A 17428-nucleotide genomic window follows, 5' to 3' on the forward strand; every position below is an offset into this window, starting at 1 on the left:
AGCCTCTCTTGCCATTTTGATGCACAGTGTATTTAGTGACATAGGCCTACTTCAAAGTATCCTAATATAAGTCTAATTATATTGTCCTGTGGCTCTTAGTTGGCAAAGAAGCAATTGAACAAAACTGAGTTGAGTAACATAATTTGCAGTTCTTGTACATTAGATCATCATTTCCACAAAAGGGCCTCATTTATTTTAATGTCAAGAATGAGATGTGTCCTGTGCAGACTACAGGCTGCTGTTCATGTTGCAGGCTGGTGCAGAGGAGAGTGAGAGGGAGAGGAGGAAAAGGAGAGGTGGGGGAAACGCACGCCCATTTGTGATGAGCTGTGATAAGCCGGCCCTGTAATGGGGCGCTTGTAGTCCTGCATCAGGGAGAAGGAGAAAGATTCAGACTCCTCTCAGAGCTTCTAGGGTGGAGGTTGAATTCAGGGCAGGTTGGTGTTACACAGCCAGCCAGCCAGCTTGGTGCTGGTGTCTGTTACAACTGCAGAGAAACCTCTCCCATTCCCTCTCCTTCTCTCTCTCTCTCTCTCTGTCTGTCTGTCTGTCTGTGTGTGTGTGTGTGTGTGTGTGTGTGTGAGTCTGAAATGCCTGCCTTCCAGTTTTCATTGTTGCAGCTCAGGCTGCAGTCAGGGGTGTGTTGCGCGGCTGTGGGAGAGACAGCCTTTGTCTCGTCTCCTCAGCTGATATTTCACCAAAGGGGTGATTTTGGGGAAGAGTGGGGTAGCTGTGACCTGTAGAGGTTTTGTATTGTGAGCACAGTCTCTTGATGTCATTACACTTAAAGTAGGGCATGTCTCTATAATATGCTAAAATGGGCCAGAATTTTCCATGGCATGTTTTACACAGTCATTATAGGGGTGGACATTTTAATTTTTACCAACCCCCTAGAGGGAGGTTGGGTGATTTTTTTTTCTTTAGCCTTCTTTTATGGTAGAACTTTGGGATGTTAAACCTGCAAAAGGCCTGATGTTTATGTCAAAACACCCACATTCACAGACAAAAATCAGTAAGTGATGCTGCCCCAGAGATTCACCAAGATAAAATCTGTCTCCCCTCGACTTAGTTTGATACCGAGGCAAGAAATCACACACTGGAAGAATTCGTAACATGAGGTAGTTGTGTGCAGTTTGATGGCCTCAAGATACATGCTATCTGGGTCCTGAGATTTTTTGGTTGGGAGATTGTAATCCTCAAAGACGAGCTCCACCCAGCTGAAACCAATTTATTAACTAGACCGACATTCAGCTGCTACCACAGCACAAAGTATCTCATTGATGTCCTCGACCAACAGATACCAGAGATAAGGTGGCTTCACACCACTTCAGTTCACAAGGGGCTGATTCATTGGCTTTCAAACATGTAATGCATGAAGCAGTGCACACTGCTTTGCCACTGTTTGCTTTCAATATATGGTCGTCCAGTCTTTCATTCCATGTTGATTTGGCGACACCTGTGTTTACTGGTGGTATTGGCAAGTGTGTTTCGATAATAGAGGACACAGTACTCGAAATGATACCTGTATCAACCACTGGGGGCAGCAAACGTTTACACTGTCCTCCCAGGAAGAACAACATCATCTGTCTTTTCAGCAAATGCCCCAAAACGACATCTGTTTACGTCCAAGTGACAAAGCCCTCTAGTGACTGTAGTGAATATGACAGGAGCAAAGGAGGAAATCACGTCGACGTTATCATAGAGCGACAACGTCTGCAAAGGGAGGAGGTCAGGGTGGATGGATGGGTCAACTATACATCTGACCTCAACATGTTTCCAACCGACAGTATGGCCGCGATCATTGCCTAACCCTAACCACAGGGTTATTACTGTAGCCATAATGACGAGGATCTAACCTTAGTGAAGTAGTGATTTTAACTCATCCATGATCACGTTTTTTTGTGCGTAAGCCTAATCAAACTTTAACCATAGCGTTGTCACATCATAAAGCGGAACAGTGATTTTTAACTGTTTTGGACTGGCTCTGACAAATGATGTCATCCTGCTGATAGGAGTGTCAGGTCAGAAAACACGTCTGGTTGTTCTAGAGGGTATGGACAAACAACATATTTTGTCATTTTATTCGGAGGACTTCAACCACTGGGGGCAGCAAACACAAATTACAACATTACACAGTACAAAGTAGCAATAACCGAATCCAAGTACATTGAATGGATTTTGCTGATAAAAGGTTGGCCGTAATAGAATCAAAAATGGGGTTTGAAAACTTGAAGCGATTAGAAACTGTGACTCTGCAATCCTGAAGACATAAACACTGTAATCCCTACAGTATAATATTGGTAACATTGGCCTGAGAGTTACAGTACAACGACCTTATACCTGCTTATAAACCTCCTCCCCTCCCAGACTTTCCTTCTGTATTTCCATGCCTGCCGTTCTATTCCAGCTGTTGGCTTGCGTCTGCTCTCTGCCAGAAGTGGCTCTGTCAGATTTCTAGGTGTGGTTCTTCCCTTCCCTCATACCCACTCACAGCAGCCTCAGTGTTGTTCCAGGCTGGTACATGTCATCAGTAATCCCCTCCAGCTGGAACGAGCATCTGTGGGCTTGAAACACGGCCGGCAGACGGCGGCTCTGCCCGGGAAATGAGACCCGTTCCCCCATGTTGTTGACACGCCACAAAACAGGGCTCCGCCACACCAGTGTGCCACCACCACGCAGGCTGCAGCAGAGTGGGCTTGAGTGCAAACAAAATACCCCGTGGCCACCCAGACGTTGCCGTGCGACTCACCATGGCGACCAGCATACAGTTGTGATGGCAGGAAAATACAACCCCTGTTTGGTTTGTCGGGTGGGGATGTGATTTGACACACACACTTAGATTCAGTCACACACAAATAGACTCTTCTCAGACTTCATGACTGAGAGAGTTTATAATTCAACCTGTCTGGCTCAATCAGATCCATATGGGTTGTTTTTTTTTTGTTGTTGCCATGGTTACACAGTTACACTACTCCAGCCTATCACAAGATCAACATTCCAGACGAGCAGGATTTCAATGTGACCATGGCTGGTGGGAGCCGCCGCAATTAATTTAGATTGATAAGCCTCATTGTTTTCACTTTTCCAGAATGTGAAAAAAAATCCATTGCAGTTTTGGGTAAAGAGTAAATATTTTTGCTCGCTAGGCAACAGGGCTGAAGCAGAGGCACTGGTGCACATTCAGAATGACTTCCCTCTTCCACTGGTCCCTGCCTGCCTCCACACTGCTCTCTCTCTCTCTCTCTCTCTCTCTCTCTCACAGCGAATGGAGGTCTCCTCTAATGTCCTCTCAGCCCCTTTGACCTGTTTTGTAGCCGTGGAGTTTTCCAGGACCATTCCCACTCATTAAGCACCGAGGAGAGGCTATTAGTAATTTGCATCCCAGTTTATGAGCGCTTCTCCCTCCAGTGTGGTGGATGTGGAAAAAAGTTGTCAGTGCATATCAGCGTAGTAGTACAAGAACAACATCCTGCCGTCTATTTTTGATTACTGCCAGCTTGAGTAACAGAAAATGACAGTTTCCTGTGCAGCAAGAGGTGCTTTATTTTTGGTGCTTTGTTTTTCTTAGAGTTGAATGACGAGATATTTTTTTCCACCTGAACTTTACTCGACTTTGTTGCCAGAATTTTAATAGATGAGCTTGTCAGCACTAGAGGGAAGATGCAGTTGAAGAAGGTAAAAAGGGCTTAATTGCTTTTTTCCAATGACTTCAAGTTATTTTAAAATGTGTCAGAGGAGAAAAGCAGCTGGAAGCACACAGTTTCCTAAACCATACAGATATCTAGTATTTTAGATTAATAACAGGCATTAGTATACTGTATATTTGTTTGATTTCTGCAACTTGGAACAGTCCTTTTATAAGCATTTGTGGTTGCCCTCACTGATGTTTGCGTGACGTTTGTGTTAAAGCTAATCCTCCTCCAACTGTCCTAATTTGTCGACTCCCAGACAGCCGAAGAAATCCTGAACTCTGTAATTTACAGTAGTAAAACACCAAATCCTCTACTGTTTACCCAAAGCCAAAGTAATGAGAGTAGGTCACAGTCATGCGCGCACATAAGCAAGTGGAGATTCGTAAGAAACATTTGTGATGGTTTGTAACCATAAAAGTCTCTGCGAACAGTTATTTGTTTACATTGTTTCTCCCAAACACACATACAGATTACTATTTATTATATTATCCAAAAAACAATTAAAAATATCTCACAAATAACATAATCTCTGTCTCAGTACTGCATTTGTTTAGCATGTTTCCATCATTCAGGCTTTAGATCAACTAAAAGTCTTTGTGACGTGCTGCATTGGATCTTTAGTGAAACATTATGTTATCTTTTTTAAATGAGATATTTTATATTGATTTATTTGGCTCTACAGCTTTGTAGGTTGTTTTTTGGTGTCTGTTTGTGCTGCACAGTTTATTTTGTTTTTTATTGGCTAGTAACAGCTTGGCGAATAAACACGGACTGCGCAAACAGTTTAGTGCGCTGTTTTCTGTCTGAACACACCTAAACAGTTCATTATTTCCAAAGACTGCTATGTGCTATGTGCAGCTCATCCAGTGAGATTATGCTGTAACATTGACATGATTGTCAAACGAGGACATGGTCAGTGACCCTGGAAAGTCAGAGCAAATCAGGATCAACATCATCATTGATGTCTTGTGTACTAAACCAAGAACAGTGCTCTTTTCACCATTTTAAGCACATTTTAATCTGGTCTAATATAATTATGTTACTACATTATTTTCCAAAACAAACATGTCTCAGGGCACTCTCTGAAGAAACCTGGTTGGGTATGAGATGAGATGACAGAAACGGATAATTCAAGCATGCGACATTAACAGAATATAAGCATTGAACATTGTAGAAAATCTTTCATTTTGTTGTACATATAGGCATGATGCCTGAAATTGAAGGTTGCAACACAATGTACAAGCTATTTCAACGAATCTCTTTAGAAAGAGATAGACATGTAGGCTCTTCAGTCTGATTGTACCTCTACATGCTCTGTGGCTGTAGCTGCTTATTCTGGGAAATCCAGAAAATCACTACTTTTAGTCGATGTCTGGTCAATGGGTTTCACCCAGTTTCAGACCTGCCTCCTCCAGTCCAAACCCGAATGATTCAATCTCTGAATGGATCAAAGTATTTTTCACAAATCCTAGTGCGCAAGCAGGTTAGGGCAGAGCTGTGTAAACCAAGTTCTTTTCACGGGAGAGATCACTTCAAAATACAAGAACAGAGATGCATTGTTATCATAAATTCAGTGTAAATCCAACCAGCGGAAAAAGCTGGATACTTCATGATATTCTGATCAGTGGCATCTGAAACACTGTGCCTTGCGCAGGCAGACTATGACTGATGTATATCCCTTTTCCTGATTATATTGTAGGGGGAACAGTAACCAAGAAAACATTTTAAAACTGGTTAAAATCAATGTGGGCAAGAATCAATGGAAGTCAATATCCAATATGGTGGAAACAGCTGCGCTGGAGAAAGCAGTGGCAAGTCTTCACCGTCAGATCATCATTTTGCCACAACGCTATTATGAAAGCAGACAACGTTACCAAACAAAGTTGAATCTCACTACATCTAAGAGGAGATCATGTCACACATCACATGTGTGGATTGAAGTCAGTTATAAGTTGCACACCACATATGTACACTGTACACTGTGATGTTGTAATTGTCTGAATCTACCATCTTGAAACGCTAGCGGGCACCCAGTCCCAGCTCAGATTCAGGACTCTGTTGTGTGAATACCACAACAGCCACTGAATGCCGTTAAATTGTCTTTGCCAAAGTCAGGGCTGCAACAATTCAAACAGCATTATGACTATGGTATCTGTTCATTATGTGCTGTCTCGTTAATGTCGCAACAAATGGTTAGGTTTAAACCCATAACCACATAATAGCACAGATGGTTACACAGTCACAAGGGTTTGAGTTCCTTCACACACGGAAGAAAATTGTTATAATATGAAACCTTAAAAACTTAATGATCTGAGTTGATGGGAGGACCTCCTGGTGGCATGATTGGCTGGGGGTGCCAATCAACCCTATACCCACGATTTCCCCACTTACAGGAAAACACATTTTGCCACGAGTCATGTCATATCCCTGGATACATTCTGAAACGCATTGACTACATAACTGTGGCAGCATTGGGAAACAGCATGCTGTCACTTGCTATATATTCTGATAAATATTGGGTGAGTAACATATTGCTGTTTGTGGTTGAATGACATGAGCACTGGCAAATGTGGCAGTCTGTCATAGATTCCAGGAAAAAGCCACAATAAGTGCTAGGTCTACATTTAGATTTATGAAGTGAGATTAAGAAGTGATAATGAAAAAACTCCCGTCTCATTTAAATGTCTTTGACAGAGCTTGACAGTTCGGTCACCCGTACTGCCTTGCCAAACAGTACTACCACTTAGATTTAAATGATGTGTTTTTGAAATTCTTTGACAGTTTGGGCATGCTTGTTGCCATTCAAAAGACCTGTACCGTTACATGCTTTTGAATGAGGAGTTAAGTTATTGATCATTTTCCACTGACTGGACTCAAATCCAGTTCTAAGTTCATTATGTATTTCACTGGCAGATGCACAAACTGGGGAAGACTGAAATCAGCAGACTGACAGTTTCCGGGTTGTAATGAAGATGGAAAGCTATTGATTGTCAAAGGATTGTGGTCTCTTGCATGCTGTTATAGGCCAGTGGGGAGAGTGGGCAGAAAGAGAAGAAACCCATTCAGGAAAGCACCCATGCATGAGGGCACACCCCTCACTGCAGTATTATAAATCAGAAAGATAAAAAATCTTTACTCGTCTGATGCAGATGAGAGCAGGTCTGAATTGCTGAGTTGTACTCCATTATTACCGTTTCTTTTTTCACTAATCAATGAATAGTTCAGTCTATGAAATGATAGAAAATAGATAAAAAAGTGTTAAATTGCTAAATTGGTTTTTCTGACCAACTGTTTAAAACCCAATATTCAGTTCACAGTGATACAAAACAGAGAAAAACAACAAATCCTCACATTTGAGAAGTAGGAAGCAGTAAATGTTTAGCATTTTTGCTTATTCAGTTACTGAAACGATTAATCGATTATCAATATAGTTAATTTTTTCCACACACACAGTGCTGTGACTCATTCCTGCTTTTAAGCAGCTTTTAAACCAACTGAATGCTGGTAGTTGATTAATCTGTCAATTATTTTAGAGCTACAACAATAAGTTGATTAATCGATTAGTCGATCAACAGAAAATGAATCGGCAACTATTGTTAATGGATTTTAAGGTGCTGACGTGTCTTTTTTGATCCCCATCAAACCTAGAATCATTATTTCCATTAAAGAGGTGAAATGAAGTTATGAATATGCACTCCATATTCAAGTCCAAGATTAGATCAGGAATGTATTGTCTTGGAGCTAATGAGCGACAGTTTCAGGGCAGCGCGCTCTACAGCATGATCTATGCTGGTGCTGTGTTCCAGCCACTGATGACTGTGTGTTGTAATGTGTTGCTTCAGGGTGTGGTTGAATGGGAAGGCTCTGGGCTCTGTTTCACACTACTCCATCACCATCTGCATCACATACACACAAACACAAAGACACAGTGATACAAACACATTGCATGTGTTTATGAGCTCAGCAGATTGAGAGCTTGTATCATTTGAGCAACATACCGTATTGTGCTTTTTCCTTTTTTTCTGACGTGTGAAGGAGTGGCTGCAGTTCATTAGAGTGATGAAACACTGGGTCCACAGCCAGGGGTGTAAATCCCTGCACGCATGTGCTGATGAGAAAATAAGTCTGTTCCTCTCAGCTGGGCGAGGACCTGAGTCCTGCCATTTTATAGAGTATGAATATAATACTGAGGCTTTGAAGGAACTGTCTTCTTTACCCACACAGAAGATAGATACTGTGCATGAATGGCTGTAACTCATGATTATTTTCACAATTGATTAACTGATCTGTCATTTAATATATTTAATATATATATATATATATATATATATGCATTGCTTGTTTTGTCCTGAAAACGGCCCATTCAACTTAACATGCTATAACAGAGATCGCAGCGGTAGCTGGTATCAGCAAATGTTTAATATTTTGCTTGATTAATGACTTAGATGATTGACTGATTGGCATCATTTTAGTCAGATACACTGTCTTTGAGTTTACCATTTATGGCAAATTGTACAGTTACAATTGGGAGGAAAGGAGCTCTTAAGGAGTCCAAGCAGCAACAGGGATTCTGCTGAGAGAACAAATTTCCCTTTAATAAACACATACATGAAGATTAAATGTTTTGTTAAATTGGCAACGCCAAAGCTTATCACACAAGGAGGACGTTGGGGTGGTGGAGGGCATTGTCATGAAGGTATAAGCAGAGTGATGTCCTCCAATAGCTTTTTTTGGACAAAAAAACAGAACCCCAAAGCCAAAGAAAGTCAAATCATAGAAGACAAAGAAAGTCTTCTCTTGGGGGAAGCTGGAACCGGCAAACTGAGCGTTTGTTGATTTTTGAACAATGAATCCATTTTCACAATAATTGCAGATAATAATCTGATCATTTCAGCTTTAGACACTTTGCACCACTGACTTGTTGTTTCAGCCTATCTTCATGTGGCTGATTAACCACCAGCTTAAACAAACACAGATCACCCAACAAACTGCCCATCTTCCTCCCAACAACTCCCCTCTATCCATGTTGCCCTCCACCTGTTCGATAGACAGTTGTTCGCTGAAGTAGCTATCCAACAAGTCAGCAAAACCAGCTGCCCCTCCTCTCTAGTCTGTCTCCCTGCGGCCAACCCGTCGCTATGACAACGGCCTGCTAGAATCAGACCTTGGTGCAGCAGATTTGATGTCTGACTGTGTAGCGTCATGGCAACGCCCCGATCAGGCCACATTACGAGATGTAAGGCTGAGCGGTGTCTCAGATGTGACAGTGCTTTGTAGTGTGTGTGCATTGTATTCAGTGATAAGGACTGATATTGGCGATTGCATTTGGTCTGTTGGATAAATGGATTATACTGAGAAAATAACACCAACAGTTTTGTTGCATAACAAAATCTGGATAAAGACAGTTAAGATGTTAATCCACGATCAGTCCCTAAAAGCAGCTTCAGTTCTGCTTCCAACAGCAAACTGTCGTCCTCCCAAATGTTATCACCATGGCTTGCTGTCATTTTACAGCAGGGACATATATATTACAGTGAAAGCTGCACTCTCTATCTTTATGAGTACCTCCTAGTTGCTGATTTTGTGAAGCGTACATGGGATCAAATTGGCACTCCCAGATTTCAGTCAGTCTTTGTACCAGTAGATGTTATCTTTGCAGGCTGGAAGGCAGATACCATGATAATGGTGACATTGATGATGATCACAAGCATGACTTTGTGCACCAGTAATCTTATATTGGTCACTGTATTAGGTCAGATTTAAATGGATGCCCTTGACCACAGAGCAGACAAGTAATAGAGAAAAGCAGTCACACATTTGTAGCCTAGATGCAAGAAGCACTTCACCGTCTTTGACAAATTCTTGTTGAGGGCTACAGGAACACAGCAACATCCTAACATGTGGACTATAATGAAATTCATGACATATCGAATTTAGAATTGGTTGACCATTAAAAATGTTAACAGAGAGATGATTTTCTGTGATTGTGTGTGTTTAAGAACCTGCATTGGTTGGACCTAGCCTCTGCAAGCTTGGTATTATATGATGGACTCATTAGACCCTGGGACAATTTATTTTGATTTTATTTCATTCTGTTCTAAATTTGAATATTTGTACATATATTCTACATGTGTGTAGCATGACGGAGCTACAACTTATATTTCATTGTGCAACCATGTGTTGTAAATGACCTTGATTCCTTGACTAACAAGGACATCAAACAAATGTCGATGCAAATATGGGTTGCTTGCAGGGGGAATCAAACGGCTTTGCTGCACAAGACCACGGGGAGAGCTAGGCAGGCAGAACCACAGGGTGGTCCATAGCTAAACTGCATGTTATGTGTTTGCATGGGACAAGACTGACAAACATGTCCCCGTCTCTTCCTAGCCATGAATGAATGAATGAAACATTGTTCATCTCCTCTGGGTGGAAAAAGAAGGACATGATTTAACTGCGGAAAAGTAGAAAAACAGCTCTAAATATAGAACAGAAGTGATCTGGCATAGTAGATCGTCCTCCAATTAAGCTTTACTTCACAATGTTTGAAGGCAAACTGGGTCTTTGTGGGAGGAAAATTGCATTGAATCATAACTTTTCTATTTTCCCCCTCTTCCCATCCCTTTCTCTACAGAGCGACAGGCTTCTGATCAAAGGCGGGAGGATCGTGAATGATGACCAGTCCTTCCATGCTGATATCTACATGGAGGATGGCGTCATTAAGTAAGTCCTCCGCTGTCCTCCTTTCTGCTCTGCTTTTATTAAATTCCCATTTGCTTTCATCACTCCACTCCCACTCCAGGCTCATCAAGTTGACTGCATCTCATCTATTCCCTGTTGCAAAATGTTAAGTAAGACATCTTGTTAATTCCATCAGATGGGTTGATCAGGTGAATCTGAATTTTGAAATTCCGGTTCCTTATTGTTTTATTTTTGTCCATTTTGACTTTACACCCAATTGTTTTAATTGTTGTAAAGATGTGGGATATCTGCAAGAATGACACCAATCAGGGCAAGGAGCCTGAACCTACAGCTTTCCAAAAACATCAACGTAACAGAGATAATCTCAATCTGTCTGACCAAAAGTAAATGCAAAATGTTATCATAACCAATAGTCACAATGCACAAAAACATGAGAATAAGACCTAGGTTGACAAATGATCTCAATTGTTTCCTCTAAGATTAGATTAATTACGAATGTGTTTAATTATGATTAGAATTTGTAGAAGAAGGGAGGTGACAAGTTAAAGAAAACATTTTGACCTTGAGGCAGGTGACACTGGCAGGTAAAATTGGTTGCATCACTCTCAGTGATACAAGTGCAAATATTGCCATTAGTGTCTAAATTAACCCAAACTAAATATAGCGGTCTAATTAACTCTCCCTCCAGATTGAGTGATATGGAAACTTCAGAGAATAAATGCATGAGCACAAGCTGCTTGATCAGGCACATTGTGTCCTGCTGACTGACCTGAACCAAAAACAGAGTCCTTGTTTCTAGGGTTCATGTTAGTGGCCGTTGGGTCAAAGACAAAGTAGGGTGATAACAGCCGGTCTAGTCCCCAATTTTACGTGCCAGTATGAGCATGTTCCCGCCCCACCAGACAAGACGAGGGTAGTCAGTCTGAATCAGTCTGTCCTGTCTGTCACTCTCTTCCCCGCCTGTTCTGTTTCCACTTGATTTTCCAGTTATAGGTCCTTTGTCCCCCCTCTGCCCGTTAGTGAGGCAGCTCAGAGAGAGGCACCCTCAGAAAGCCTGGTGTTGCATAATAAACACCCAGATGCCTGCTGGACCATTGGACTGCTGGCACAGGGACACTGGCTTCTGCCTGCCAGTCTGTCTGGACAAATATAAAGTCTGAACAACAGACTTTTTTAACAGGGGTGACATGTTGATGTGTTGACATGGTGACAATGTGTTACTTCAAGCATAGCTGACTTTGTTTTAGGGTCAGTCTAAAGATAAAAACTTGTTTTGCTTATGATTTGAATGGATTTGAAAGATGTCTTTCTCTTGACAAATGTCGGGCTGGACCAGTACTGAAAATACTGGACCAGTACTGAAAATGCAACATCATATGATCATACAACAGCAACAACATCATCTGCCCTCAACAGGCAGATCGGCGACAACCTGATCGTGCCCGGTGGGGTGAAGACCATCGAGGCGAATGGGAAGATGGTGATCCCCGGTGGCATTGACATCCACACCCACTTCCAGATGCCGTACCGTGGAACCACAACCGTGGACGACTTCTCTCAGGGATCGAAGGCCGCTCTTGCCGGGGGCACGACCATGATCGGTAAGAGCTGTAGGAAAGGTCATCCATGCAGTAAATTTGAGCTTCCGACTAAACTAAAGCTGAAAAGAGGGGAAAAAAAGGAGGGGAAGGAGGGCCGAGGCCCCAACAGAGGAAAAGAGAAAGGGATTTTTCTGTTTTTGGGCAGCTCTCCAAAAGAGAGTCCACACAAAAGGCTAAGTGTAAGGGGGTTGGGTCGGGAAGGGGGGCGTAGGGGGGAAACGCTGCTCCCACGGAAATACAACACCAGTGTCAGTCTACATGCTCGTCTTTGTACATTCTGGGTTCATATGTGTGCTTCATGTAGCTGAGAGACCAGACACTATCACAGCCAACAGCCGGTAGATACAACAGTCTCATTAATACCATTAACTTCTTTTGAGCTGGCTGCTCGTCTGCCAGTGAGACACATTCACTAACAGGCGTGCCACTGTAGTAAGCTCTATTCATGGGCTCCATTCATAGAGGGATTATATTCTAGTGAGTGATGTGTGAGAGGGAAAGTAAAAACATGTACTGTGGTTTGTATCTGCCTGTGTGTATTGTATACTATACACAGTATGTCTGTCTCTACTAACAGAATGATGTTGTGCTTGGACAAAAGAGCTAGTTCAGATGGTTGACATAGTAAACAACAATGTTTTTTTTTGTGACTGCCGTTTCCAGCTCTATCCTATTAACATGCAAAGACCAGATAAGCAGATTGGGTCATCTTTAATGAGATGAATGAGCCAGTCAGGTGGTGAGCCAGCAGGCGGCCTTATTGTATTACAGCTGAGTAAGATGGAGCGGGATATTGTGCGCACGGTGATACTGTTTTGTATGTCTGTTTTCACTGAAATTATTCATGGACAGTAATTCATGAATAATTGCAGTGAAAACAGACGCAAAAGATATTCACAAAATGAACATTCACCTTACAGGCACAAAAGCAAACATATACTCTCTCTGTGAATACAGTAAATCTGGCAAATGTACACATTAGAAACCTAATCTATGTATTTTGTTATATTTATGATTTTATGTGCTTGAGCATGATACTTATTTTCTTAGTGGTTAATGATTTTATGGGAATAAGTTTTATAGCATATGTATTTTATCTTTATACACTTCAGTGAGTGTATAAGATACACTAAATGCCATAACACAAGAACTCCCATGTGTTGCGCGCCATTACAGCCATCAAAAGCACCTTACTGCACCACTGAATAAATTTTTAGGATGGATGGTCCCACCAGGATAAATCCACTGCCCTTGTGTGCCAAACTGGAACCTAAAAAATTGATTGCTGTTACATAATCAAAAACAAAAGTCTAAAAATATCCACAGTTGAAGTGGCCTCCAAATTCATCAAGGACACTCGCACCCAGACAAAGATGTTCAAAATGTAATGTGACATCTGACAAGGTTGGTCCCCACTGGCTGAGCACTGCAGGAACTCAGACAGACAGCTGATTATGCAAGATAAACTATACAGGGAGAAAGTCGAAACACCAGCAGACAAATCCTGACATCACCCTGTCTTCATCTCTCTGTGTGACTGTCCCCATCCCACTCTCTCACTTCTTCGTCCGCCTATCCATTTGACTTCACCTTCCATCTCCACCTCTTTGAAAACTTCTCTTCTCCCCTTCTTTCATTCTCCCCTCATCCCTTCATCCCTCTGTCCTCTCTCCTCTACCATCCTTCTCCTCCAGTGGACCATGTGATCCCAGAGCCCGGTAGCAGCCTGATGGAGGCCTATGACCAGTGGAGGCAGTGGGCCGATGAGAAGGCCTGCTGCGACTACTCCTTCCACGTGGACATCACCCACTGGAACGACAGCATAAAGCAGGAGGTGGATAGCCTCATCAAGGAGAAAGGTAGGCCGCGATTGCGTAACATGACATCTACCTACGGAAGTGATTGTGTGTAGTTTTACAAGTTGTCACTTCTAATTAGAGAGTGCATGAAAATAAAGTTTAGAAAGCTAAATACAACAAAATGCTTCCCTTTTTTCTTTTATCTTGTCATTTTATATTATTTTGGCAGGCAAATAAGCAAACCTCCATTTCATTTAAAAAAACAGATAATGTTGCAAGATAAGACTCAAATCACACCTTAACATGACTTCTGTTTATTAGTTCATTTTTATATCCACCTTTGACCTTTTTAGGGGAGTTTAAGTAGCATTTTTCACATGCTTTCTTCTTTATGTTGTATTCCTTTGTTACAGGTGTGAACTCGTTCCAGGTCTACATGGCTTACAAGGACTACTACCAAATGAGCAACAGTGAGGTACAAAAACTTTAACTTACGAACAGGAGGAATGATTACAGCAACCAAAAGCAACCAATTAGTATTTTTTAAAGACTTGGGGAACCATCCTCTAACATCTTCTGTAGAAGTTCAAATTATGGGATGGTATTATCTTGATTTCACTCAGTGTGCAAAATAAAGATCAATGTAATCAATCACTGCTGACTCGCTGAGAAACTGAATAGTCAAGAAGCATGAAAACATGGCAATGGCTTGGCTCTAAGCAGTTACAGTGTCTGAAAACGTGAATAAATTATAACCTTTAATTGGTGTGGGCACTATAATACTCAAGATTTCCAACTTAGTGTAAAGTCTTAGAAAAGCATTCATCTTTTTTTCTCCCTTGACATGCCCCGTCCTTATGTAACCTATGATGTATAGTTCATACGTAAGTCTAGCTGGTGAATGTAGAAAAACAAAGTGTTTGTCCAGACAGTGTGAGGCAGGACTCTAAATGTTTCTCATGCAGCTGTAGCTAATTCGGTCGGTCAGAGGAGCGCATGAGGCAACTGAAATAGTCCAGCTTGCAAAACTGATGTCATGCAGCTCACTAAGGAACTGTGGCGCAGCAACATAACAACTGCAGCTCATCCCACATGAGTTTAACCATTTCTGGAGACCACACACAATAATTGCAGCGTGTCGCGGTAGGCATCATGTAAATTGCGGGCTTCTTTTAAATTGTGGCTTCAGGGTGACCCCTGGAATAAAAAGGAGTGTCTGATTCTTGTGTAAACAGCCAGGCAGGGTTTTAAATATAAAAACAGTGCCACTGTAATTTCACTGTCTCTGTGTCTTTCTCCTCCAGCTCTATGATGTCTTTACCTTCTTGGCAGAGAGGGGAGGCATCGCTCAGGTCCATGCTGAAAATGGCGAGATCATCGCTGAAGTAAGATAAATAAACTGACAGATACAGCTCTTGAACATTTCTTCTTCTTCACATTTCTCCCCTGCCTCATATTCTTTACTACGATCTCTTTAATTTCTTGTCTCGTGTCCAAATCTGTGATCTGCTTTAGTTTAGTGTAATTTATTCCTGTTCCTAGTCAAGCCTTATCGCAGAGCATCTCCACTTCCTAGACTAAACACACTGTCACTGATGAGAGGGACAATGTGTTTGCTGTAGGACATTAATGTGTGGGTGAAGTATACACTGGCCTGTGCTGTATTGTGGACAAATGAAAGTGAATGGACCCTAATAGTTGGTGGATTGAGAGGGTTGGTATTAGTCAGAGCTCCAGACCTTGCCTGGATTCTGTCACTGTGTGTGTGTTGGATCTGATTCATCACAAATCCCAGCTCTCCTATCCAGTCTTAAACTGAGACTTTGGGGGAATCTGACTTCCATCAGCTTTAAGACCAAAAATGTCTGAACTCCCAGATTATGTCACGACCTGACTTCACTTGAGCTCATGAGACAGAGAGGCCTTGTTTAGACCTGTGTGTGATAAGTGCTGTTAGTGCTGGTACAGAGGCCATGTTGTGTAAACAAGTGACAACCGCCATGGAGACGTGCTGAAACCATTGCCCAAGTATCTAAAGCTGCAGTTCCCCTTATGACCACTATATGCCCGCTTGAGGAGAACTCCAACTTTAACTTCAATTTCCACACAAAGTTTACGTCTCAGTGATTTTGTGGGTCTTGGTAGCGATTTTGCAAAAATAAAATTCCATCAAGAATATCTTTAAGGAAAATTCCAATATTTTTCAACCTGGGTAATATTCTCACTGTCTAATCATTTAATACATTGCATTTTGCAATATTTTGCATATTGCATATTGCAACTCGTTTCAACAGAGGCCAACATTATTATGTCCTGAAAGGCTTTTACTACTTCCCAAGGGTTGTAATCTCTTTTGCTTACCATATGGAGAGCTGACTGTTTGGTCCAGCCGGCCTCTGCTAGTTGATTTTGGGGAAATGAAACTGTGTCCGGCACAGCAATGGGCCAAGTCTGTCATCAGGTCCTACTCCTAGCAGCAAGTTGTGAGTCTTGTGGGATATCGGTCCTCTTGCTGCCTCTCCGCCTCCGTTCTTCATGTTCCTTTTGATTTAGCATCTCATGTGTGAGCTCTGAGTGGAATAGATATGGTTGGCCATCAGTGTAACATGACTCACGTTCATTCTCATAATAGTCCACTGGATAACCAGCTGTTGCACTTTTTTTTTTGTTTTCTTAAATTTCCTTAGAAGACTGCCACAGTGCTAAGAATAGGTTGCACACTTCTTGTTTCTGCAGTTCTATTATTTATTTCTTCCTGTCCTCACAACAGATCTGTAGTCCTGGTTGTGTTGCCCCGGCCTCTGTGGCTCAGTTATGTAAGCACGCTTTATGTGGATATAGCATGCTAACCTGCTAACAAAATCCATATTACCTGCTGGTCATGTGTCCAAAGAGCCAAACAGGAAGTGGGAGCATCCCTTGGGCTTTATAGTAGAGGGAACTCAGACTGTAACATGTTGAGTACAGAGGGGAGTTTTCATTGTTTCAGGGAATAGTCTTTTTTAATGTACTGTAAACAACCCATATTAGGACAATTGGAATAATGATTGTTGAAATTGTTTGCCTAATTGGTAATGAACTTTGGTTTGTCTGTAGTTTGTCTGAAAAGGTTTCATAAGTTTATTTTTGTTTAGTTTTTTTATTTTTGTATATAGGTTTTCTCTTGTTTGCTACTGCAGTACTTCTCTACTTAGCATGTACATGCTAAATCAACAGCGACCCACAGCTTCACACATGTAGACTACTAGTTTGGGTAGATCTCTATGAAGTTAGCTACAGTAGTTAATCCAGGGAGCTAATTTCTGCGCTACTTTTGGACAGACTCAGAGGTAAGCGCATTAAAGCTGAGGTTTATTTGGAAAGCTTTAGGAGGCTTGTTCTGCTTAGGCTGATATGCATAATTACACATTACCGAGTCCATTTTTCCTGTATCTCTACGACGACAAACATAGCATGACCCAAAGTCTAAATGGTCAAATTATGATTAAAAAAAAACCCTGGTGGAAAAATACTGTAATTTTCCTTTAACGCTGAAAACGTCCTTTTTGGGAAAGCATGTCATTATAAAGCATCCATGGTGATGCTATCTTCAAGTGTCTCCATGCAGTGGTCACCTCTGCATTTACTACGACAC

General features: G+C 41.7%; 1 protein-coding gene across 3 annotated transcripts in view; it reads left to right on the plus strand.

The window, feature by feature from the left end:
* Positions 1-17428, plus strand: part of dpysl3 (dihydropyrimidinase like 3) — a 37705-nt gene that overhangs the window by 7327 nt on the left and 12950 nt on the right. For all 3 annotated transcript variants that reach the window (XM_070918109.1, XM_070918110.1, XM_070918111.1), the window contains exons 2-6: positions 10327-10415; positions 11811-11995; positions 13690-13854; positions 14208-14269; positions 15099-15179. In XM_070918109.1, the coding sequence (XP_070774210.1) occupies positions 10327-10415; positions 11811-11995; positions 13690-13854; positions 14208-14269; positions 15099-15179 (582 nt within the window). The remainder of the gene's footprint in view (positions 1-10326; positions 10416-11810; positions 11996-13689; positions 13855-14207; positions 14270-15098; positions 15180-17428) is intronic.

The sequence above is a fragment of the Enoplosus armatus genome, chromosome 13, assembly GCF_043641665.1.
Source record: "Enoplosus armatus isolate fEnoArm2 chromosome 13, fEnoArm2.hap1, whole genome shotgun sequence".
In the NCBI taxonomy this organism is placed as follows: domain Eukaryota; kingdom Metazoa; phylum Chordata; class Actinopteri; order Centrarchiformes; family Enoplosidae; genus Enoplosus; species Enoplosus armatus.